The sequence below is a fragment of the Melanerpes formicivorus genome, unplaced genomic scaffold, assembly GCF_026170545.1.
Source record: "Melanerpes formicivorus ecotype bairdi unplaced genomic scaffold, bMelFor1.0.p_v2 SCAF_36, whole genome shotgun sequence".
In the NCBI taxonomy this organism is placed as follows: domain Eukaryota; kingdom Metazoa; phylum Chordata; class Aves; order Piciformes; family Picidae; genus Melanerpes; species Melanerpes formicivorus.
Genome location: NW_027142388.1, coordinates 1,259,096 through 1,282,177, shown reverse-complemented (window position 1 = coordinate 1,282,177; position 23,082 = coordinate 1,259,096). Strand labels below are relative to the sequence as shown.

The following is a 23,082-nucleotide window of genomic DNA, read 5'->3' as shown; positions in this document are numbered from 1 at the left end:
AAAGAAGAACAACATAAACACATCCAGAGCTTGCTACATATGGTAGGACAGGGAAACCAGAACATGATGAGGATACAAATCACATCTAAGAAATGAGAACAAATTAAGACACAAACTCAACTCAAATGCTAGCCTAATATGAATACAATACAAAGAACTCCACTATGCTGTCCAAACTCCACCCAGCAGCACAGGCAGAGAAGGCCAAATGCTAAGCACCACTGGCATTCAGCAGAGATTCACTTGATCTCTTAGTCTACTACATGGCTGTACAGCCCATCTGCTCTAGCTCTCTGATGTGGAAGCAGCAGGCTACATGTAACAGCACAGTTGAGTCCTGTGAGATCACCTGCAGGCACAGCTCACAAATTCTTGTCCAAATGCAATTAGCTCCCTGAAAGTGTTTTGTGCAGATTCCATATCCAGGTGATGCTAGTGGGCCAGAACATATTGTACTTCAGCCACTTGACATCTCCTAAAAAGAAATACTTCTAATTTGCTGGACTTCATATATCAAGCTTCAAATCATCTAGTAAAAGTTTCCAGAAGATATTTCATCTGGGAAATGACCTAGAAAATTCCATTGTCCTCCAGAGAAAAACTGTGCCAAATTTGGAACTGAAATTCATCAAGTGGAGTATAAGAGAGAAAGCTTTAATTCTGCCTTAACTGCAAAGCCTTTTTCATATTCTAGGCTTGATTAAAAAAGAGGTTTGTTGTCCTAGCCCTCCTTAGACATTCTGGTAAACTCAACCTCTCCTTTTTAATAAAAATCAAAACAACTGTGCTCTTGAACTATTTGAACCACTTAAAAGGCCTCGGGACACCGATGCCGCTGAGGCCAATTGTGAAGCAAAGGTCGGTTCCCCCCAGACCAACACACCTGCAGTGCCCAGCACCGGCTGTCTGCTTAGCCAACAGCCTGCTCGCTTTTGAATGACACGTCCCCACAGCTTCCATACATGTACTGCTAATCTCATCTAGATCATCTTCCCTGGCAGGAAACAGTGCTAAATATGTGAAAGGAACTGAAACAAGTCTCAGGGGAAGAGAGGCATCATTCCTCTTCCCTCCAATGCATCCAACAGCAGGGAAAGGGAAACTCTCTGGCTTTCCTCCGCAGGTGGTACATACCCCTGAGCAGCTAAATCGTAGCGCTAGCGGTGATGTGAGGGATCATTAGGGCTGAGAATCGAAGTACCTTAGCTGGCATCTCACACAGTAACCTATCAAGCTGCAGGGTGGGTTTTGCTGCTTTCCCGCATGGAAGCCGTTGCACTTTTCCTGGCGCACCAGTGTCTGGTTTTCTTTTAATCACAGGCCGCAGAGAAGCCGCAGGTCTCGCCCGCCGCAGCGCACATGCCTAGCAAACGGGCTGGGGCGGCGCGGCAGGGCTAGCAGCACCTCTCGGCTCGGGCTGTCCCCGCCGTTCCCGTGCCGGTGCCCGGCCGCCCCCGACCCTCGGCACCGGCGCCGCGCGGGACGCCAAGGGGCGCCGCGCGCCCGCTCCGCTTGTTGCTATGGCTCGGCGGCGGGCGGCAGCCAATCAGAGGGCCGCAGGATATCTTTGGCGCTGTTGCTACCCGCGCGGCGGGTGCCGGACCAATGGGCGGGAAGCGGGAGGGCGGCCTTGGGCACCCGGGCGCACCCGGGACTTCTTCTCGGGTGCGCGCATGGCCGCGCTGCTGGGGGAGAGGGAAGTAGGAGCGTAACACACACCCCCACCCCCCCCCAAACCTCTGACGAGAACACGGCCTCCCGGCTGCGAGACATGCAGAGCTCCGGGGGCACAGCCGCACAGGTGTTCCCTGGGCAGCTGCTGCCAGGGCTGTAGTGCATAATTAACGCCCATGTCTGCATTACCACTTCACACCGGTACCTAGAGAAAGAGTCATCCATAACCTTTATTTGCTAACTTTTAGTACAAAAGGTAGTAGAGGCCTCTCTTTTGTATAGCTCAGGCCTCAGATTTAAAAAATAGCCAGTAACACTTAAGAGAAAACACCCAAAACACTGCCCTGTGGACTTCTTCAAGGCTCTGCTCTACTTTGCACGCTAATGCTCTCATACACAGTTCTGCTCTTCAGTCTCCTTGAGAAAGAAAGGAAACTGGGCTCCTGATATGTGAACAGCATGAGATGGAGGAGTGCAACAGGCAGCCTTGAGGCTGGGTTAAGTAAGGAAAAGTACTGGGCAAAAGGAACAGGGCTGTGCATGCTCCCCCGGAGAGCTGCCACCACACAGCGTAGCCCTGCAGGGCGCACAGCCTCCAGCCAAACGCAGCACCAGCACCATGCTTACTGCAGTGTGCAGGAAACAGTGTCTGCACAATCATGCTGCTTTGCAGGAAGAGGTGCTTGCCTGCTACTACTGCCTGGTACCAGCCTGCTACAGACCACCTCAAGGAGGACACAATTGCCTCGGCAGTTTTCGTGCATCCAGACCTAAGGACTGAAAACACATCAAGAGGATTCAGCAGCTCCTACCTCCTTCACTCATCCTTCTTTCCTGGGCAATGTGAGACACAGGTAGCATTAAAAACTGACAACATTGGTATGCCCTCCCTCAACCCTGCAAGAACATTGACTTTATCACTGGAAACTACCCTGCTCCAGTTTGTGTCATCTGTGGCACTAAAGAGTTTAGAACACTCTGGAAGCTGTGCTCAGCAGAACTTCAGCAATACAGAGATGACAGTGAGCAGTATTTTACCAGCACTTAGCTGAGACCCCATTTGTCAGGCCTAAGAAAAAGTTACTCAATATCCAGTGCTGAGTACTGTAACTGAATTCTACTCATAAGTACAGGAGCTTCATGATGTAAGGGAGGACTCAGATCTGAGCTCTGGGTAAGAACTGCCACAGAACTAGGGACTTGATATTTTTTCTTCTGATTTACAGTGCAGCTTCAGACTGCTCCAGTACAAACCTGCAGTCCATAATGCACAACTGTAACTAAACCAAACTTTGTAACCGTTAGGAAAAGCCCTTATCCTTCTACCCCACTCTTCATCTCCATGTCCAACCCCTCATTCAGTAAGAACAGGAGAGGATGGGGAAGTGCAGACCAGTCTGAGTGCCTCTGCAGGCAAGTCACATTCGTCTGCTGGCTGAGAATTCAAAGAGCAGCCATGCTGCCCAGAATGTCTCGTTGGTTAACTGCTCACCAACTGGATCCTCCAGGACCTGAAAGACACAGGAAGGAGTCAAAGCTTCACCATACAGGATCTTTAATGATGCTGTAACTCACAGTGGAAGAGCTCCTGTGGCAGACGTGCAGTAAAGCAAGGCTGCGGTGGGAGGGAATGCCAGTGCTGGGGGCTGTGTGCACGAAGTGACAGTCCTTGTTCCCCTCTGAGTTCAGACACAGCAATCCATCTGTACAGGATGTGGGTGTAAAAATGACTGCACAATTCAACTCTCAGTAATTCAGAGAAGAGTGATTCCCTTCCCTTTGCCCAAGGCACTGGCTCCTATAAAATGTAAATGACAGAGGGTAAAACCAGGATGAAATAACTAAGGGAGTGATCACCTGAACAAAGGAGTTCTGTTCAGGGAGGGGAAGGAATATCTCAACAATTAACTTCTGTTTGTTTGTTTGTTCTGTCTTACTCTGATTTTGGCTCTGATGGGATGCATGACCTACAAAAAGCAAGTTGAAAGTCATGTGTGGACAAATGGAAATGTACATCTGCACCCTGTGGTTCAGACACAGGATCCAAACATGGACACACTGCTGCAGCCAGTCAGGGCAAGTTGATTCAACAAGAAACTTCCTCTAGAATGCATTAAAATATGAAAAAAGTTGCTTTCCTCACCTCCTGAACTGTGTAACTGTGACATAGAATTTGAAGGTGTCCCCTTCTGACAGCTGAGGCATCACACAGTGTCTTGACCCCGAGCCCACACTGTTCTTAGGGTCCTGTCTCTGTACCATTGCAAAATCAGTGCAGGAATGTAGACAAGCAGATGAGAACTGCAGCTAAGAGACTGTGTGCTCTGCCAATCCTAGAGAAGGCTCCTTCATTATTAATGCCTGAAGCTTTGCCACTCGCCTGGCTCACATTATGGCTGGTAAAAAGGCCCCTTTCCAAGATACAGATCTTTATATTGATGCTTTCAGAGGCTCAGAAGAGGTTCTGTTACTGCCTGCAGCTGTTTGCTGTCCTGAAGCCAGCAGATATGGTCTCCTGCTTTTCAAAACCTCTTTTAAAAAGGTTTTTTCCAGCAGCTCACACTACAAGAGACAGAAATGGATGCTGCTTGGTAGACCAGCACGTGTGAGACCAAAAACCAGCTCCACAACCAAGAGACAGTTTAGATAACGCTTTCCTGGGTCCTATTTCTAAGTAACACTTAATTCCCAGCTGTGCTCCCAAACAGCAGATTTCTAACTTCTGCTCTCTGCTGCTTTAAAATGACTGAGAATGCACACGGGCTGCACCCAGACCATGGAATTACCTTCTTCTGTAGCCTCCTACAGTAACACCGCTCTGGGCACTGCTCTCAGCCATCTCAGAACAGGGCAAAACCCACACACACTTGGAAATGAAAATTACATGGCAGATTTGAAGAGGTGTGAGAGTGCAGAGTGCAACTCTGCAGAGCTCCTCAGAGGGGAGGGCCCTCGGCAGCCACCTTCCTGTCACCTGGCTCCCCACAGTGCTAGGTGAGGTCTCCACTGCTCACAGTGTACCCAAAATTTAGGATCTGCACAGGCTTGCCATCAGCTCAGAGATACATTTAGCAAAGTCAGGGTCTGACAAGCAATCCAAGTAGAAAAAAACAACTAAAGCACCTCTCCTGTCATCTGCCAGATGCTACCCAGGGAATGCCCAACTTGCTCTGAACTGGGTTCCAGAGGGCATGCCTGGATCAAACATGTTTCATGCTAAATACACAGGCAGCCTTCCCATGTCCTGCATGAGAGCTGCAGCTGGGCACTGTGTGCAGAGCTGTGCTCCTTGCTCTGAGCACTGGGTGTGTTCTCTTACCTGGCCTTGTCCCAAGGCTTGGCTTTCTTCCATGCAGGGCGCAGGAACAGGTGGGCACTGAGACTTGCCAAGCACAGCATGACAGGAACTGGAAGCAAATATCAAGTACATGCAGTTGTATTTCTGCTGCACTGACTACTCACTGTAACACTCTGCAGCAGGGCAAGAGGGTTACTGGCAAGGCTCCATTCAGCAGAGTTCTGTCAGAGCTGCCCCATCTCTCTGAATCATTATGGCCTGAAAACACAGATTCTGCCCTGGCAGGACTAGCCTGACCAGGAGCAGCATCCAGTGATGACAGCTCCTTCTGCAGCTCTCCTTACCCCCAGAGCACTCTCCCAAAACAGAGACACGCCCACCAAAATGTCCCTTTCCTGGAACACGATGAAAAAGCACCGATCTTAGGAGTCAAAACACACAATGGTGGCCTGAGACATAGCCATAACACTGGCTACCCTTCTGCTGCAGCTTTGCAAGGGTGAGAGTTTGGGGACATGGCTTCCCTACCCTCAACTCCCTTGGGGGCTCTGCCAGCCTCTGGAGAGAGGTCACAGTCTGCAGGCACTGGGCCAAGTCGGAGACACTGGGTACTCAAGCACTGTGGTATCCTCTCCCTTGTCACTAACCCCAAAGTATCTGTGCTCCAACAACACTGCCCATACCACCCCAGGGAACAGCCCGGGGTGTAAATGGGCACACAGTCCCAGAACAAAGGTGCCAGAGGGAAAAAGCAGAAGCAGCACAGCAAGTGTCAGGTTGCCCTTCCTTGGTATTCCCCCCAGGTTCCATCAGTCAGCCCTGGGACTCTTCTAGAGGCTACACTCAGGCAACTGCATGCACTAATGACAAATTAACTCAGCCCCAGCCCCCCCAAGAATTCCTCTCATCCTTCTCCACAGCTTGCTCACACTGACAAGCACAATGCCCTTAGCAACAAATTCCCTGAGTTCAATATGCAACATGCCAAAAGGCAGCCTCCCTTTGTGACTGCCTGCTGTGGCAGGGTGAGGGTGCTGGGTGACCCAGAGAGGAGAGCCCCACGGCAGGATTCCCAGCACTCCGAGCTGGAATGCCAGCAGCACGGGCAGGGGCACTGCAGGCAGGGACAGAGCTGCACCCAGCTCAGCACCACTGTGCTCTGGCTCAGGGCTGGCTCAGGGATGCAGCTGCCTTGCCCCAGTGTGCAGCGTGCTGCTGTTTGCAGAGGCTCTGCTCTGCATGAACCATTAGCTGGGCTGAATTCCACCTGCCCCAGCTGGTGGAGGCAGAGGGCACCACCCCACCCTCTGTAAGAGTGAGAATCTGTTTGTGTCCCACAGGGACTGCCAGCTCGCTGGCTGGATCAGACCCTCCTGTCAGGCAGCAGGAGCAGATGGAGACAGTCAGCTTCCAGCCTAGCTCCCCCTCACACTCCCACCTCACGGTCCTGTAGATCATGAGAGGTTTGGAAGCAGCCCAAGTGTGTGGGACCGACTGCAAAAAGCCCATGAAGGAAACCAAGGGGAATTGTTCTAATAAGATTTCAGGCCAAGTCCTTGCCAGGTGAGCACCCTCAAAAATAAGACAAGCAGCCTAAGGGTCCTTTGGTTGACTGGTAGCTCTGCCCTGGCACTTACAAAGCAGGGAGGCACAGGTGCTGGGAGGCAGTGAAAGCCTAACACTGTATCCACTCCAGGTGGGTGACCTTGGCTAAAGAGTTTCCTTCTGTGTACTTCACTCCCAGCTGTAAAGCAGGGGTAACTCCACAGTCATCCCAGGACAGCCCAGTTTTAACTGGCGACTCTTTGATTAGTCCCTGGATGAGTGATGCTTATTGCAACATTATTGCCAAAGATGCCTTTGGTTACATGGGACTTCAGTAGCTCTGTTGGAGGGCTCTGCCTGATGACAAAGGGGACTCTCATTCACAGCTATTCACCTAATGGTGATCTTACCCAAGACTCCTCATGGGAGGTCTCCTGGCTCTGGAGAGAGGAATTGCAAAAGGGCCTAGATGAAATTGCTGCCTAAAGCCCTGCTCATTTCTGAAGCAATCCATGTTCCATAACACTGGTGGTATTGTAGGGACCTCAGGGGTTTGGGGAAGCTGGACCAGGCCACTGAATGGGTTAGCAACAGAGTTCAAACAGCTACATCTTCACCAGAACACAACAAAGGGTGTGTGGGTTCCTGGCACAACCAGCATGCCCAACAAGGAGAATTCACCACAGATCTCTTCTGCTGATGGAACCTATTTTAAAAATAGCCATGAGCTCACTCTGGAGCTGAAATCCAGCCAAAATATTGCCAGCAAGCCTCACTGATCTTTCATGGCCTTTAGCCACATTTAAAACTGCAAGTCCTGAAACAACCACCAAAGCAGATCTGCAGTGCCCAGACCTGGGCTCTCTCCAGCAGCTCTGAGTAAGGAGTCTGACACCAGGGGGAAAAGGCAGAGAAGTTTTCAGCAGGGAATTAGGAGGCAAAGCCTAGCCCATCTTTGTCTCCATGAATCACTGCCTTTCCTTGTAGCCTGACAAGCCACAAAGCCTCTCTGTGCCTCTGCCTCCTCTCTATACAGCATCAATAAAGCAGCTTCTACCTACCTCTTTGACATGTCACTGACAGTGTCACCCTGGCACAAACTGTGGCCAGTGTCAAGCAGAAGGGTTATGACATGAGGCTGCTGCTTCCTGCTTGGTCTTGCAGACCAGTCAGTTGGAGCTGGCAGTGCCTGCTTGGCAGTGCTTGTTTTTACATAAGGTGGTGGAAGTTGTGTAACATATGGCAGGAATTTTTGTTGCTTTGCATTCTGTGAATTTATCTCAAGCGCAAGAGAAAACCTGCAGTCTGAAACATTTATTGCAGGTGGGAAACAGAAAGACAGAGCTGTGCCTTTCTGTCTTCCAATTTGGAAAGCTTGCACTATGGAATAATCTTGTCATGAGGTTATGAATCTACAAAAACTATTTCAGGATTAAGTATGGGCCCTACCAACCCAGCCCCCAGAATCAGCTCTCACTGGATCAGTGTAGGTCACGATTTTCTGACAAAAAGAAAACCAGACAAGAGGCTCAGAAGCTACACTTGCTTTCAAAAGAGGGTTCCTATGTTTTCTGGTGAGGCTGGTCCCGAATCTCCCTCATGCCACCACTGCAAAGCACAGGTGCACTCAGGCAGCATCTCCCCTTTCCAGCACACAGACACCAAGATCTGCAAAAGGTGATGGACACCAGGAGGGTCAGGCCCCTGCAGTGCATCTTTACAGTCTTTCTGCAGCTCTTCAGGAGGGGGATGTGAACCTGGCTAAACCCCCAGCACCACCATTACTCCTGCCTTTCAGAAGCCCTGTGCTTTCTGCTGCCTTTACCTGTGGGGAAGGACAGATTCCAGGGTCCCTAGCTGTCCTCCTTTAAGGATGAAGCTTTCAGACTCTAAATCTGACTGATGAATGGTCCTTCCTGAACTGGCCTCAACACAGCCTCCTTGAGGGACTTTGCTCAAGGGAGCTCTGACACCTGCTAAAATAAATGCTCACATTAAAGACAATTACAGATAACATCACCCCAGACTTCTCAGGCAGTTAGTCCTCCCCTCCTTGCTCCACATTCACCACAGGATGGGTAAATGGCAGCCACAGCACTTTGTTCTGTAGACCCACAGCAAAAGCAGGCAGACACCGCTTTTGTACCCTAGTGAGGCTGCTCTGAAGAACAGGGAGAAGACAAGAGATGGTGAGACTGAACCACCTGAACAAGACTAGACAGGAAGGAAACAGAGGGAGAGAGAAAAAAGTAGCAAGAAGGAAAAAAAGGAAAGTGAAAGCCACATCACAACTGAGAAGTTCCCAGACTCTGCCCAGGCAATCCCTTACGAATGAGAGTTGTTCAAAACCCCAGAAGCTTGCAAACTGACAAGGAGAGCAGACAACCTGAAAGGACTCTACCAGTGGAAATGCCAAAAGGAATTCACCTTGCTGGAGAATTGCTGTCCTATGGAAGGAGTCACAGTGTAAGCAGAAGAACAGGTAAGAACATCTGCTTCAACACCTTCAATCCACAGGTCTCTTCACTGAGCTTACTGCAGGAGCAGAGCTGCAGAGCTCAAAAGAGGCCCTGCTCCCATGAGTCATGACATCAGAAAGCCACCTAAGGGAGCAAGTGTCTACAGCAAAGGCAAGAGAAGCTGGGAAACTTTTTTCAAAGGCCTGGGGACAGTTTTACTAACCTTCCACACTTGAAGTCCACATGGAGCTGGAGATTCCTCTGGTGCTGCAAGGGGCCTGCCACATGGCCAGCTGTTCATCTGAGAAGGTCAGGGACCCACAAGGGTACAGGGTACACCCAGCCAGCTGGGGGCTGCCAACACTGCTGCTTGCCATTTCTCTGGGCTGCAGAGCAGCAGCATTAAAGCAGGTCCCTGGTTTCAGCACAGCCTCAGTGCCAAAGCCCACAGGTTGTTCAGTGTTGTGAGTGCTCCAGAAGGTGTTGCTTGTCCTCCCCTCACACAGCTCACTGCTCTGCATAAAGCTGCAACGACAGAGGAAATGCATCAGCCAGACACAGTGCTCTGTGAGGAGGAAGAACTCAGCTGCACCTTTGAATCCTGCCCTTCACAGCTGGGAGATCAACTGCTACCTGCTCTGCCTGATGCTAGGCATGGACCATTCCCCTCTACTGAGTCATGACTCAAGTGATGCCCCCTGGGAACTGATGTGAGAGTCAGTTCCCATTAACAAGTTTAAAGGTTGTTTAATCTCTCAACTGTCACTGTAAAGACTTTCATACATCACCTGGATTCTAGCATCTTTAAATATGTTCCTTCAGGAGGCTTATCCAGATCTGCAGCTGACAGCTCCCACACTGGGTCATAGGGCCTGAGGGTTATCTCCAATTGCTCAGAGCCGATGCCTACACAAGATCCATCTGAAAGTTGCAGGCCAGGCAGATGAAGGAACACTGCTAGTTTCTCCAAAAAGCAATGAAACAACTCTAATTTGCCCAATGCAGCAAGGCCTTCTTATTCCCCATGGCTGAAGTTTGGTCAAGATTCTATGCAAGGGCACAGAAATACTGGGTTCACTGCCCTGCTCTCAAAGCTGAAGGCCTAAAACCTGCTGCCTCCCCTGTGTTTACATTCACTCAGTGAGATGACTTTTCACCTTAGCAAGTTCTGCACCTTCTATGGAGTGACAGCCCCTACCCAAACAATGAGGCACTCCACTGAAGCAGAGTCCTCCAGTATCCTCTTGACCCATTAGCACAGAGATGCTGTTCAGGACAGAAGGTCCTTCCCGAGGGAACTTTAAATCATTTTTCAGCTTTCTGAACCACATCCTAAGCCAAAAAGGAAGAGACAAACCTGCAGCCTGTGGAGTGTAGGATCCTTCACCCTGCTCCTCCCTGAGATAGCAAGTGAGAGCCCCCCTGGGGCAGGACCCACTGAGCTGTTCCACAGGAGCGGGGCCGGCCTTCCGACGGCGTCGATAATTTGCAAACCAGTTATAGACCTGAGCTGGCTGCAGGTTCATGTCCTTAGCCAACTCCTCCTGCACACCCAGGTAAAGGGAGAGATCAAGACAGAACGAATAAATCCCAGCCAAACAACCAGGCTTTTCCCTTTTAGTTTGAAAAGCAGCCCAGCAGAAGAGCTTTCCAACCCAGAGACACCTGCTCACTAGGTCTCCAGTAAGTTTGCATGGATCCCGAGAAGATGGATTTGTAAACTCAGAAGAGTTGCTGGAAGCTACACATCCCACCCTGCTCCCCTAGTCGAGTTGCATGCTAAAGGAAACCATACCCTGCTATCTTATAGTGCTATAAATGTAAAGCCTCAGCAAAGCATGCTCTTGTCACAGGATGACAGCTTCATATTGCTAACATGACACCGACAGGATAAACACAAAAGCATTTCCTACATTAAACAGCTGTCACCAACCATGAGCGCAGTAAACACCTGGATCAGGACCACAGAAACGATTCTGCTGTTTCAAACTGTTAAATAATGGAGATCACAAAGCTGTGACCTTTTAGGGCTCAATTATGCAACTTCACTATGCTGCTAATTCAGATTTCCTTTGTGAAAATGAAAATGTGGAAGTTGCTGCTGGTTTACGAAAAGGGTAAGAAAGAAAGAAACCATTTTCACATTGCAGAAGTGTTCACCAGGCCATCCTACCTCAGAGAAAAAAGGTGTTGGAGGATCTGAGCACCATAGAGGCAGACTCCAAACTCTGAAGCCTTCACCTTGCAGGGCAGCAATCAGTAAGCATGCCTGAATAAACTGAGGTCTTGCTTTCCTTACTGATGTGTCCCTTTCCAAGTGAGGGAGACACACGGGCACCTCAGCACTGCCTGTCACACTCTGAACTCCAGCTCAGTGCCGAACTTGTTCTGGTGAGCACATTTCATACAGGCTGTAACTCGGTGGAGTCAGAGCTGCTTACCACTCTGACACAGCTCTTCTGAGTGATGCCTGGTTTGCTGCCTCTGCTCAATCACTACAGAATTCAACTGTCAAGAGCCCACTGAGAAACTTCCTTCCCCTCATCTTTTTGGCCAAAGCAAGTGGAATTACTGACTGACTGAGTTTTTTGGGAAATCTTTAGGGAAAAGATCAGCTGTGGGGAATCCCCCCCACACTGGGGCCTCTGAAAACAAGAATTTAGCATGAAACCAGTTGCAGAGCCCTGATCCCAGAGTTCTGCTTTGCTGTAACATGGGAGACTTGGCTGGCAGCAGCAGCTCCCTACCCGCTGCTTCCTGTCTGGGTTTGCTGTCACCCCTGTGGCGAAGCTGCGCAGCTGCCGCCGAACGTCATCTGAGTAGCTTCGAGTCTTCAGGCCTCCTGGACACAGGGACAGCGGTGGAGGATTCCTGTGCACGGGAGAGAACTGGGTTACAACTGACCCCAACAGAGTCACTCGCTTTCATGGGAATTTTCTCACAAGTGGTCAAGCTGCCAAGAAAAGCCTAGCTCAAACCTAGGCTATCTTGAGATGCAAACCCAGCCTCTGCCTCTCTACTCCTGCATCAGCTAACTGCAGCGGAGGAAAAAAAGTCAGCTCCCCTATGCCATAGTTACCTCTTCCTGCAACGGAACTTCTGCAGTGGGGTCAGAAAATCCACCTGCTGCTTCTCCATAGCCTTCTGGTAGTGAATCTCATGCCAAAGCTGCACCAGCTCCTCCTTCTCTTCTGCCTTGCAATTCTAAAGCAAACCAGTATGTAAGCAACCCCCTGCCAGGTAAGGCAGCCAGGCTTCCTATACAGGAGAACACCCTCAACAACTAGAAGCTTACTCAAGAGACTCCTACTGGCTTGATAAAGCTGACAGCACACAGCTCACTGTCCCTTCTCCAATGGACATGGGGAGCTGCCTACATAATTCCTTCTTTTTCCTAATGAAAAGGGCTACATTCCTAGGGGCCAGAATCCTTCACCTTGAGGTGATATCCTCGTATCTTCCCATCCTGGCTAGCCCTCTAAACTTGGCCTCCCCAAAGCTTTTGCATCCTGAGCCCAAATTTGGTGGAAAAACTCCAAGAACAAAACTCCTGCTTTCACAAACCACAACCAACCCCATCATCATCCAGTCCCCTTCTTTCCCTTTGGCTGATAAACAGTAACTGCCTGGAGCTTTAGCCTCTGCACACACATCACCTTCCCCTACCATGTGCCAGCTGGAAGGGCTCCAGTGCTGCCCTTCAGGTACCTCTGCACTAACAGCTCCCATTGCTGTTTTTTCACCCTGCTTTTTGTCCCCCTGAAGAAACCAAGGGCACATCCCTACCTCCAGGAGCCTGCAGGCTGTATCGTGATGCCCCTGGCGAAGGTAGACAGACACAAAAGCGCGGACAACGTGGATGTTAGTGAGAAAATACATCTCGTGTCTGCATCCCATCATGGCCCTGACCAGCTTCTCCAGACTAGGAGAGGAGCTCTGGTGGTCCTGGCAGAGCTGTGCTGCTAGATCCAGCAGCTCGGCAGGTGGAGGATCCTTGCTTTTATTCCTGTTTAACATGGCCATGAACCGCTTCATCTTCACCTCCTGTTGGAAAGCTTTTCTGTGCAATGCACAAAGTTGTGGTTAGATAAAAACTATTATCTCCTATTTTTAGCTTTTACAGAATGCCTTAAAAAAAAGAAGAAAAAAAAAAGGGGGGGGGGGGGGAGGGGGAAGGAAGAATTTCACTCTGCTATTAAAAGCAGCCTGAAGACCTCAAACACTTACAATAAAAATAGACCCAAACCAGCCCTGAACAACTAAAACCACATCAGGTTTGTATCTGAGAAAACCGAGCTGGGAAAGAGGCATTACATTTGCCCCAAAACTTAGAGGCTGTAGACGGCCACAGCAGGGTTGTTGGGGGGCCCTGTACGCGGCTGGGGACACCGCAAAGCCGCGGCACTGCCCTGGCCCTCCACGTGCCTCCGGGGCCTGTGCTCGCATCAGGTGCCCCCAAATCCAACACGAGATTAACCCTCACATCCACGGCTTGCAGCTTTCCACCGCCGGAGCGCTGAGCCCAGAGCCGCTCGGGCTGAGCGCCTCTGCTCCGGCCCGGCACGGGGGCAGGCAGTTACCTCCAGCGAAGCCCAGCGCTCAGGGCCGTCGGGGCTGCTTTGAGCCCATTTTCCTGAGAAAAAGAGGCCGGCGCGATGCCCCGTGGGTCCCTTCGGGATACCCCAGCCCTAGTCCAGCTCCAGCCCCCTCGGACAAACGCGGGGAAAGTTGCTAAATACCTGCGAGGTTGAGCAGCAGACACCCCAGCAGCCCCGTCCCGTCCGGAACAGGGAGCGCGCATCCCAGAGCCCGCCCCGACCGACCCCCCTCGACTCCTTCCGCCGAGCCCCGCAGGCTCTGGCCGGTCTCCCTCCGTCCTGCCCCGCTTCCCCGGCGCTGGAGCGCAGCATGGGGCCGCCAGAGCCCCGCAGGCTCACCCTTGCCCGCAGCCCCTGCAAGGCCGGTGCGGAGTCGGCGCTGGCCTCACGGCCCTTGCGCTTGGGGGCGGTGCAGTGCTGCCCCCACACCCCCGCAGATTGCTCCGAGGAAGCTGCTGCTCGCATAGCAGCTGCCCGAGGCACAGCCAAGCAGCGCAGGAGGCAGCACGCTGCTGCTGCAGGGAGCAGCTCCTGGGCACTTCAGGACAGGGTTCAGCAGTCAGGGTAGTTGGGTTATGGCTGGACTCAATCTTGAAGGTCTTTTCCAGCCTTAATGATTCTGCACTCTTGCCTGGCGTTACAACAAAACATCAGGGCACTTTATTTTCTGCATTTTTACTTATTTACACGTATGAAATTTAACAAGTGTCCCTCACCTTTTATCTTACATATTGACACAACCTTAGGTGCACCTCAGAAGGAAAAGAGGCAGGCTGCTGCCAGGCACAGCAGATGCAAACAGATCACACTTCCAAGGTCAGTAAAGCTGCTCCCATCTCACTGTGCCCTTGAAAACCATCTCCGCTCACCCTCCTTTACCTCTGCTCTAACCCAAGTTTTGGCAATGGAGGACTGCAGTGACTTGAAACAAAGCTGAGATCAGGTGATAGATATTGGCAAGCCAAGAGCTTGGATTCTTTTTCCAGGGACTTAATCAAATTCTTTTGGATATCAACAGCAACACCGATCAGGTCCTCTTGGAGCCTCAGGATGAGCGCAACAGAGGCTTCCTTTCCAGCCACCCTTCACCTCTGCTTCCTCGCCACAAGGTGAAGCTTCCAGCTGCCTCCCCAAGAGCTACAACCCTATTTCATGGAGCACTAGCATGCATCTTCTCCAGACAGTCCGTCCAGAAGGAGAGCAGGCGGCTGTCCTTGTTCCAGCAGAAGTCTGTGAAGTCTTTCAGCAGGCGGTCAGCAAACCTCTCGTCGCCAGTGGCGCTGGAGCGCCAGGTTTTGGTCAGCATGGTGTTGTAGGCCCAGTTGTAGCCCACGCGCTCCTCGCAGAACACGTTCTGGGTGGTGGAGCTGGTGGAGTTGCGCCGCCGGCGCTGCTGCCCGCAGGAAAACTTCCGCTTGGAATAGGGCAGCTGCAAAAACACTGTCCCTGGAGGAAACAGAGAGGACTTCAAGTCTCAGGCAGAGCCAAGTCCCTGCAACTGGAAGCTGACTCATTAAATTCTGAGCTGGTCTGAGTTTCATTTAATGGCCTTTTAGCAGGATGAAATGGGATGCACTTGCCCTCCTCTGCTTTTACTCACTACATCTTCCTGCATGTTACAGCCCTGGAGAGAGCAGGCTCGGTCTGCCCCTGCTCTTGGTACAAGAGAGTGAAGCAAAGCTGTAGGCTCTGATCCAGCTTTCTAACATTCCATCAGTTTCCATGCTCTTCTGCAGCTTTCCAGAAGCTCTCTCTGTGTCTCAGCAACCCCTCTGAAGGCAATTTAGTGTGAGACATCCTGCATGGAGCTCAGAATTGCTGACAGATCACCGACACTTACAACAATAACAGCAGCAAGTGGATCCCAAATGCTTTTTCTGCCTCCCACACAGTGTGGATGGGTCAAGGTGCATCTGCAGCTGACATTAAGCATGAGAACAGAGCACTGCTTGTCCCAGCAGTTTTCCCTCCTCCTAGCTTCTCCATACACATTTAGTTACACTGCACTTGAATAAGCTCTGTCTTTCCCCTCCCCCCTTGCCTTCCTCCATCTCCTGGAAAGTTTCACAGATACTACAACTCAGATTTCAAACCCCTGCTGTTGATCAAGCAGCAAGACATCGTGCTTTTCCTGCTGCCTCTCCAGTTTTCTGGTCTGTGCTGGCTGATCACCTGCCTGTCACCTAACTAGGGACATCATAAGGACCAGCATCACTGACACAAGACACAAACTGCACAGAGAATGATTCTTCAGTTTCCAATTTCCTCCTCCTCCTTGCCCCAGTCCTGCCAAATCTTGCTCACCTGTGACATGGATGTACTGGGGCTTGTTCTCAGCTGGGAAGTTGAAGGCAGAGGCCGAGTATTTATCTTGCACAAATCCAAATCTGGATAAACAAATGCCAAGGAATAATCATTAAAAAAAAAGATAAAGAGAGCCACAGCAGCTAGGATTCCTTCAGCCTAAGGCAGGGGTACCAGGGAAACCCTTTCACTGTCACAAGGCCTCTCCTATTTTTTTGGGCTGAGGAGACCTGAGCTTCTCCACCTCTCTGTCCACTGCTAGGTGCAGGGCAAGAGCTTCAGACTGCAGACTGCTCTCTGTCCTGCCTTGTGCTGGAAACAAGAGCACCAGCAGCTCAGCTTGGGAGGGCACTGAGCAGACTGACCAAACACTGCAGCTGCACACAAGTGAGGGAAGAGCATAGTCAAGAGAGACATTCTCTGGGTGTGTTCCAAGCTGGTTCAATACTCCATGCAGACCTTCCAGCAGCTCACTTGACAGTTCCTTGCTGCTTGTAGAACACTTACTGACTCCTCTTCTGCATTCTAAGCTAACAGAAGCTCATTTGAGGCTCAAGTTCATCACAAAAGGCAGTTTCTCTGCCATGAGAAATATCTTGCTAGCGACACCATGAAACAAACTGGCAGCTAAAGCACACAAAAGGGCAAGGCTAGATAGTATCCAAAGCTTCCAACAATTCCTGATGAATCTGAGCCCAGCCTCCTGTGTACAGCTCACATCCCAGTCTCCTGCCTACTGTCAATCATTAGTTGTCATCCAGTTCACGACTGTTAAGTCCACATGAAATAAGTGCCCCTTCTCAGAAAGAAATCATTGTCAGTCTATCAGGTTCAGAATGGCAGGGCACCTGTCAAAGGCCATCTCCTCCCTGGAGGATGCCAGGATTTGCTATTGAGTGACAGGCTGCAACAGTCAACCTGCCCCCTGCCCCCACAGAACCAGCTCCAGGCACTCCAGGTATTTGCAGCCAAATAATCCACAGGCAGGCTTGGATGAGGCAGACAGCAGAGCCCACACAGCTCAGGAGGGCCTGTTCAGCACAGGCCTTCATCCTGCATGATCCAGGGAGACAGGAACCCTTCTGCCCTGCTGCTCTGCACATACCTGCGTGCTATTGCTTCCTGCAGGAGATGCATACGGTCCCAGTATGTTTCAGGTTCAAAGCCTGCAACAACCAAAAAGGTAACAATTACCTAGGAGAGCCACTTCATTTTCTTTGGTTTTCAGGACCTCAGTTTTACCTCAGAAAATGTCTCTGCACTTCATTTTTTCAAGCAATTTCTTTCAGTCACATTTTTTTCTGTCAGCTGTCCCTTGAATGCCTTGTTAGAGACTCATCTCTTGTACTCCAGTGGCAGATTCATCCCTGAATTTGTGTCTCTTGAGATGAAGGAGAGGAACATAATGGGGTGTGTGGGAGGGGGCAAGGACAGAGAGTGGGCTGCCACTGTGCACCACGGAGTGCTCTGCAAATGCTTAGGTCAGAGCCGCAGGACTGTGGCAGCCTCACAGTGCAGGGATTTGTCACTGAGAGTTTTATATTCACACCTGGACAAGGGCTAATGGAAAAAGAAAACTCTACCCTACTCTACCCTTACTATTTTAAAACAGAGTCTTTTGCTAATTGTCCCTTCTCACAATGCAATTTTGCCTCTCTCTGCAAGGGGACAGAGTTCTCTGAGCTTCCACCTGAGACCTACCACAACAGCATCACTCAAAAGGGCGAGGTCACATTGCAGAAAAGGAGACTGCAGTTTCTAGCTCTTAATCACATGTGCAAACACTCTTACCCTGAGTGTAACCATGGCAACAAAAAATAAGAGCATGGCAGTCCTGAAAGCCTAATCTCACTGAGGGGGAGAATAAACAAATGCAGGATACAATTGCAGAGCAGCTGTGGGCAGGGTATAGCAGCAAAACAAAGTCTTGCGTTACAGCCTCTGTCAGACTGGACTGCTTGATCTAGGCTCTACGAGGGTATGCAGCACTATGGCAACAGAGCTCACTGGGGAGACCACCCTTCCTGTGCTTGCCACTTCTGCCTGCCAACTTTGTCCACTGTTGCATGCTGATGAGCCTGCCAGCACAGCTTCTCCCAGCACACCCTGCTGAGAGTGGCTGCAGCAAAGCGAGGACAGGCCCCGCACGGAGCCAACACACCTCTGCTGACTGAGGCGCATCCCGTCACTGCCAGGCCGGAGGGGCCCTGTCTGCACAGAAAGGTGTCAAGGGGTGGCGCTCCCATCTCTTACCATCAAACAAGTGCTCGCTGCCCTCCTTCAACAAGCAGCTGACATTGAGTGGGATGAACAGCTGAGCTCGAAGTGGGTCTCCGTATAAGTAGCTGGGCAAGGCAAAGGGCCCTTCCAAGACCGGCACCAGCAAGAACCCGCAGGATGTGGCTTTGCGGTGCCAACCCTGGACCTGAGGAAAGATTCCAGTGGTGAATCACACAACACCTGGAGCTGAAGGAGGACCCTGCTGTGCAGAGCAGCAGTTCACTCTCTGAGAACAGAGCAGAACTGCTCCACTCTCTACAGGCTCAGCTCCCTCTGCATGGCAAGCACATCAGCGTCCTTGCAAGCAAAGCAGTGCAAGCCATCAGGCTTCCCTCTCTCAAGTGCCACATCCATCAGAAAGCACTTTAAGCCAGGACGTTTGTCAGGAACTGATTCAGCCCACTTATCAGTGGCTAAGCACTGCTGCTTTACTGGAACTGCTATAGATTTCAAATAAAAGTACAATCACCTACTGCTCTCTGGCAGGGTGGGGTAAAACCCGGTGGTAAATGATTTGAGTTTTGCAGAGGCTACAAAAGGGAAAACGGAAAATAAAAACCTAAACCTTGAGAAGTGACACAAAGCACTTGCATTTTCCATTCCATCCAGCAAATGAGAAATAAAAGCTGAACAGGAAGATATTACCTGGAAAAGCCCTGTCACAAAGGCAGTTCCACTGAGATTCCAAGCTCCCAGGTAAGGGGACAGAAGAAATGCAAGGTAACAGATTCTTTTCCAAAGGTCCAGCTCAGGACTTAAGATTTGCCTAAGAGGGGCTTAAATTTACCACCCTGAGACCCACACTGATCTCTGGATACTGTGCAGGAATCCCTCTGGAAGCAGAGCACTGCTCTGCAGCCAGCATGTCCACAGACAGCACAAGCAGCGATGCCCAGATGCAGCCAAGCCAGCAGCCATCAGTGAATTAGTTATGGGATAAGGGCAGGTCCAGCCACTGCCCCCACCCCGATCCTTCCCACCTGCGTCCACAGCGGTCTCAGGGACACAGAGGCCAGCTGGGTGTTGCTGTGGCCACCCAGAACATCATCTCTTACCATCTCAAAGAGGACAGCTGCAGTCACTGCCATCCAGTGCAGCTTGATTTCAAAGGCAGCACTGAAAGAGAAATTGCCATGGTAGTAACAACTACACCACTCCAGCCGGTCTGTGCGGTTGTTCACGTCCACGTCCAGGGTCACCGTCCGCTGCTCAGGCACCGTGGCAGCTGCATGGCCACCATGCGGGGGCAGGTTCAGAGATGCAGTTGAGAGAGGGCAGGAGACAGGATGAAGAGAACAGAAGAGACAAGTCAAGCTACTTGAAATTAGTTTGTCCTCCTACTCCTCCCCAAACGTTTTTGGGCTAGCAGAACACTTCCGGGATGCTGCTCATCCAGATCACAAGACAAACCCCCTGAGCAATTACTCATACCGGGGGTCTGTGCCACACAGTTCCCTCCCCAGGCAGACAGGAGCCACTTGAGCTGTGACTGAGACAGAACCCGAGTCCAGCAGCTACAGTGCATAATTAAATACGGCTGGCAGCTCCTCCATACCCAAGCCACTGCAAATTTGCTGTAGGATTTCTGCATGCACCCCAGCAGGGTGCTTTAACACAGGGCAGGGGCCCTGCCAAATCTCACAGATGAAGGAGATTAGAAGTTCAAGTTCTTGTTTCTTTAAGGCTGTACCAATGTCCCACATTCCCACACCACAAAACTTGCATAGCCAACACTTTTTGTACAAGCATGAGAAGTTAGCCAAGGCTCATGCAGCAGCCTTGCTACCACTGCAACACCTCCTAGTGCTTTGTGGTAGGTGCTGGGATAGTGCCCAAGATCCAGCTCCTTTTGTGCCCTGCACCCCAGCATCCCAGTGAGAGAAAATATCCAACATAGGCAAGAGAGGAAGGGAAGCACAGAAAGTGGAAGTGATCTGGCTGGTGTCACACAGCAGGCAGGGGTAGAATCCAGACCTCCTGACTGGGACCAATGTCCTGCTATAAAGCATGCTGCCACTTTCAGCTTCTCTGTAGGCAAACACATGATTGTCTTTTCTCTAATGCTAGAGCTGGACACCGACCAAAGGGCTGCAATACTGCTACTGCAAACCCTCTGTGTGCATGAGGGATGGATCGTACTTCTTAAGGAAGATGTGGCCCTTTTTATACCATCAGCTTTTAAATGACTTTAAAATTTAATGGCTTAATGGCACTTTAAAAAATGGTTCAAGTTCTTCCTCAAGGGAGATGGAAGGTTCCCACCTTCCCTTCTACTGCAAGTTGGCAGGAGACAGTTGTCAAGGTTATGAGAAATTCCTTCACAGTGCTGTGACTGCAGCCCAGGGACAGGAAGAGAAAAAAGATCATCCTGGGTTTTTTTGTAAATAAGAGCCATTTCTGTTTGGGAAATGTATCCTCTGCAGTTCCTGTGCTGGTCTGGCACTGCCAGACAGACCAACACCTGGTCCTTTTCTTTTCCTTCGGCTTCTTTTCAGTGGAATAGCACAGAGTGCAACGCTCGTGGCCGGAACCACACGCTTGTGCCATATGTGCACCAAAGTGTGTTGGAAAGCAACACCCCCAAAGCTGTGAAGCAAAGCAGCTCAGCCAGGAAGCTGTCGGCCATTAGCTAAGAGGTCAGCGATGACACCGCAGTCCAGTGCCCACACCAGCAGGCTGTGAAGAATGAGCTCCCTGCTCCCTTGGACTCTTCCTTTTGCCAGACAGTGCAGACTCCCTGCTAGGGCTGGAGCTTCTCTCTCCACCTTGTCTGCAGCTGGAACTCACAAGTAAAGCAACAGCAACGTAGCCCAACCAGGTGAGCTCATCAAAAGGAAAGGCCCAGCTGTGTGACTGCAGAAGCTTCAGATTTTAACAGAATAAATTCTGGCTTCTGTAGTTCTGATTGTAAGAGGACTCACCTGCTTCCCAACTGGCTTGTACCACTGAGTATTTAACTAATGCTTTACTGAGAGCAGCGGAGAGGAGCAGGCAGGTTATTCTCCAGTCACAGACCACAAATACACAACTACAATTGCTAGTGCATGCACTGCTACAAATCAAAAGGGACAAGATTAGCTACATCACAGGTCAGGCTTCCACTAGGAAGGGAAAGGGGACAATCACTGGGCAAGTGATAGAGAAATTGGGAGGGATAAGGATTTTAGAGATACAAGGAGCTTGTTCCAGAGCTCCCAGGTCTTGCATGCAATTTTGTGTCACAGCCTGACAATTAGGGAAGGTGGGGAGGGGAAGAAATAAAAACCACAACCAAATCAATGCCAAGAGAGGAACAAATGAAGTCACGTGGACCAGAGGTCATCTGGGTTTAGTAAAGCTCCTTGCCTCAGATGAACTGATGAAGTATTTTTGGAATACAGGTTAGGAGAGGGACAGCACAGAAATGTCCATTAAACCGGGCTCTGCGTAGGGAAAAAGCTCCACATGGGATTTTTCCCTGAGAAACTGCTTCTCCTGGAATAACCAGACTGCATGTGAGCAATCTGGGGACATCTGCCAGCCATCAAAGGACTGCAAGGCAGTCAGACAGCAGAATGGACAGAACTCCAAGGGAAGCGTAAAAGGAAGGCCACAGGAGCATCAAGACACATGTGCTGGGGGAATCCTTTCCTTGCTAGCATTGAAGGTGAGAGGCACTACAGCTCCTCTCCTTTGTCTGCTTCCCCAGGTGCAAGCCTGCTGAGTCCCAGTCTTGCCTCTCATGGAAGAGGGCAGACAGCAGAAAGTGAAGTGGTTTTCTTGGGCTGGACAATGAGTAAGAAACAAAGCAGGAGGAGGATCTTGCCCCCTTGCCTCCAGCCCTCACAATACTCTCGTGCCAGTCTTTGTTCAGGCATCAGCTCTGGCTGGTCATTGAGCTAAGGAGGCTGGATGCCAGCCAGGGCAGCACATCTGTTGTGTGACAGAGAGAAATCTCTGGCATACTTTGGCTGTAGGGAATTAACCATTAGCTCAGACTTCCTATCCTTAGCACTTCCCCATTTCTGATGCTGTTCCTCTTCAAACAAAGCTGTCAGAAATACACAAGGATTGTGGCAACTTCAGCTTTAAGAGATGCTCCACCAGCAAGTCACTCCTTTCCAGAGGGTCCAATACACAACCCAGGAGAGCAGCACCGTTTTCTTTTTAACCCTTAATTGGCAGGGCTTCACTGGATGCATCTGCATAAATCTGAAGTTGCAGACCCATAGCCAAGATTTTTCTTGTCATTTTAATCAGAGAAAGAGGAACAAAAGGAAGTGACTCAGGCTGGCCTGGAAACATAGCAGAAAGCTGAGAGCAGCAGAGTGAGTGGTGCAGCTGGCGTGTTTCACGGGCTGTGGGTGGCAGGCAGCGTCAGACCCCCACAGGACTGAGCTGCAGGTACTTTAATGGTGTCTTCCATACACAAACCCCACTGCTTCCATGCTGCAGGGATCATGGGTAGCAGGGCTTCCCAGACTTTAATACAAGGATCCTATATGGCTATACATGGTCCAGATTAGCCTTCAGCACATCACAGAAAATTTCTGCCTCATCTGGATCTCACTGCAGTCTTTGAGATGAAGAAGCACTTGGAGCAGTTTGGTTACTCTGCTGTGCTCTCAACTTATTCCCTTATGCTCATTAGAGGTTGCCTGTGATGAAGAGTCTGGATCTGCAAAGAGACAAATCAGTATTTCCTCTCTGGATTCCAGAAGATGGCAGGGGGGGAGGATGAGGAAGAAGTAGTATTTAAAGAACACCTTTTCCTCTATTCCAGGCCTCAGAAGCAAAAGCTGCTTGCACAGCAAGTGAAGCACACCCCCAGCACACGAGAACAAGGCCACGTGCAAGACACAGGTAAGGCCAGCATGAAATTTGCAGCTTGATTGCTGGTCCACGTGAGATCATACCCTTGGCTGGCTGCTCTTCCCCTTTCAAA

The 23,082-nt window shown here is 50.5% G+C and overlaps 2 protein-coding genes across 9 annotated transcripts in view; both read right to left on the bottom strand.

Annotated features, from left to right (window-relative positions):
* Positions 1–1,886: 1,886 nt before the first annotated feature.
* On the bottom strand, positions 1,887–13,723 carry ANHX (anomalous homeobox). The gene is made up of 9 exons (XM_068157234.1): positions 13,716–13,723; positions 12,763–13,036; positions 12,056–12,180; positions 11,724–11,847; positions 10,334–10,520; positions 9,765–9,897; positions 9,200–9,501; positions 4,994–5,081; positions 1,887–3,185 (listed from the first exon to the last, which is right to left on the bottom strand). Exons 2-9 carry the CDS (start codon positions 13,009–13,011, stop codon positions 3,155–3,157), a joined length of 1,239 nt encoding a protein of 412 aa, XP_068013335.1. The 5' UTR covers positions 13,012–13,036; positions 13,716–13,723; the 3' UTR covers positions 1,887–3,154.
* Positions 13,724–14,233: 510 nt separating this feature from the next.
* DEPDC5 (DEP domain containing 5, GATOR1 subcomplex subunit) overlaps positions 14,234–23,082 on the bottom strand; it is a 48,185-nt gene continuing 39,336 nt past the window's right edge. For all 8 annotated transcript variants that reach the window (XM_068157223.1, XM_068157217.1, XM_068157224.1 and 5 more), the window contains 5 exons: positions 19,214–19,383; positions 18,132–18,303; positions 16,984–17,044; positions 15,879–15,961; positions 14,234–15,020 (listed from right to left, as the gene is read on the bottom strand). In XM_068157223.1, the coding sequence (XP_068013324.1) occupies positions 14,725–15,020; positions 15,879–15,961; positions 16,984–17,044; positions 18,132–18,303; positions 19,214–19,383 (782 nt within the window). In that variant the 3' untranslated portion in view covers positions 14,234–14,724. The remainder of the gene's footprint in view (positions 15,021–15,878; positions 15,962–16,983; positions 17,045–18,131; positions 18,304–19,213; positions 19,384–23,082) is intronic.

Coding starts and splice junctions, on each gene's coding strand:
- ANHX (XM_068157234.1), bottom strand. CDS start 13,011: ATGAAGCGGTTCATGGCCATGTTAAACAGGAATAAAAGCAAGGATCCT. Junction 12,181..12,762: donor CAGCCTGCAGGCTCCTGGAG/GTAGGGATGTGC, acceptor GGTTTGCTTTAG/AATTGCAAGGCAGAAGAGAA. Junction 9,898..10,333: donor CTACACTCCACAGGCTGCAG/GTTTGTCTCTTC, acceptor TGCAACTTTCAG/ATGGATCTTGTGTAGGCATC.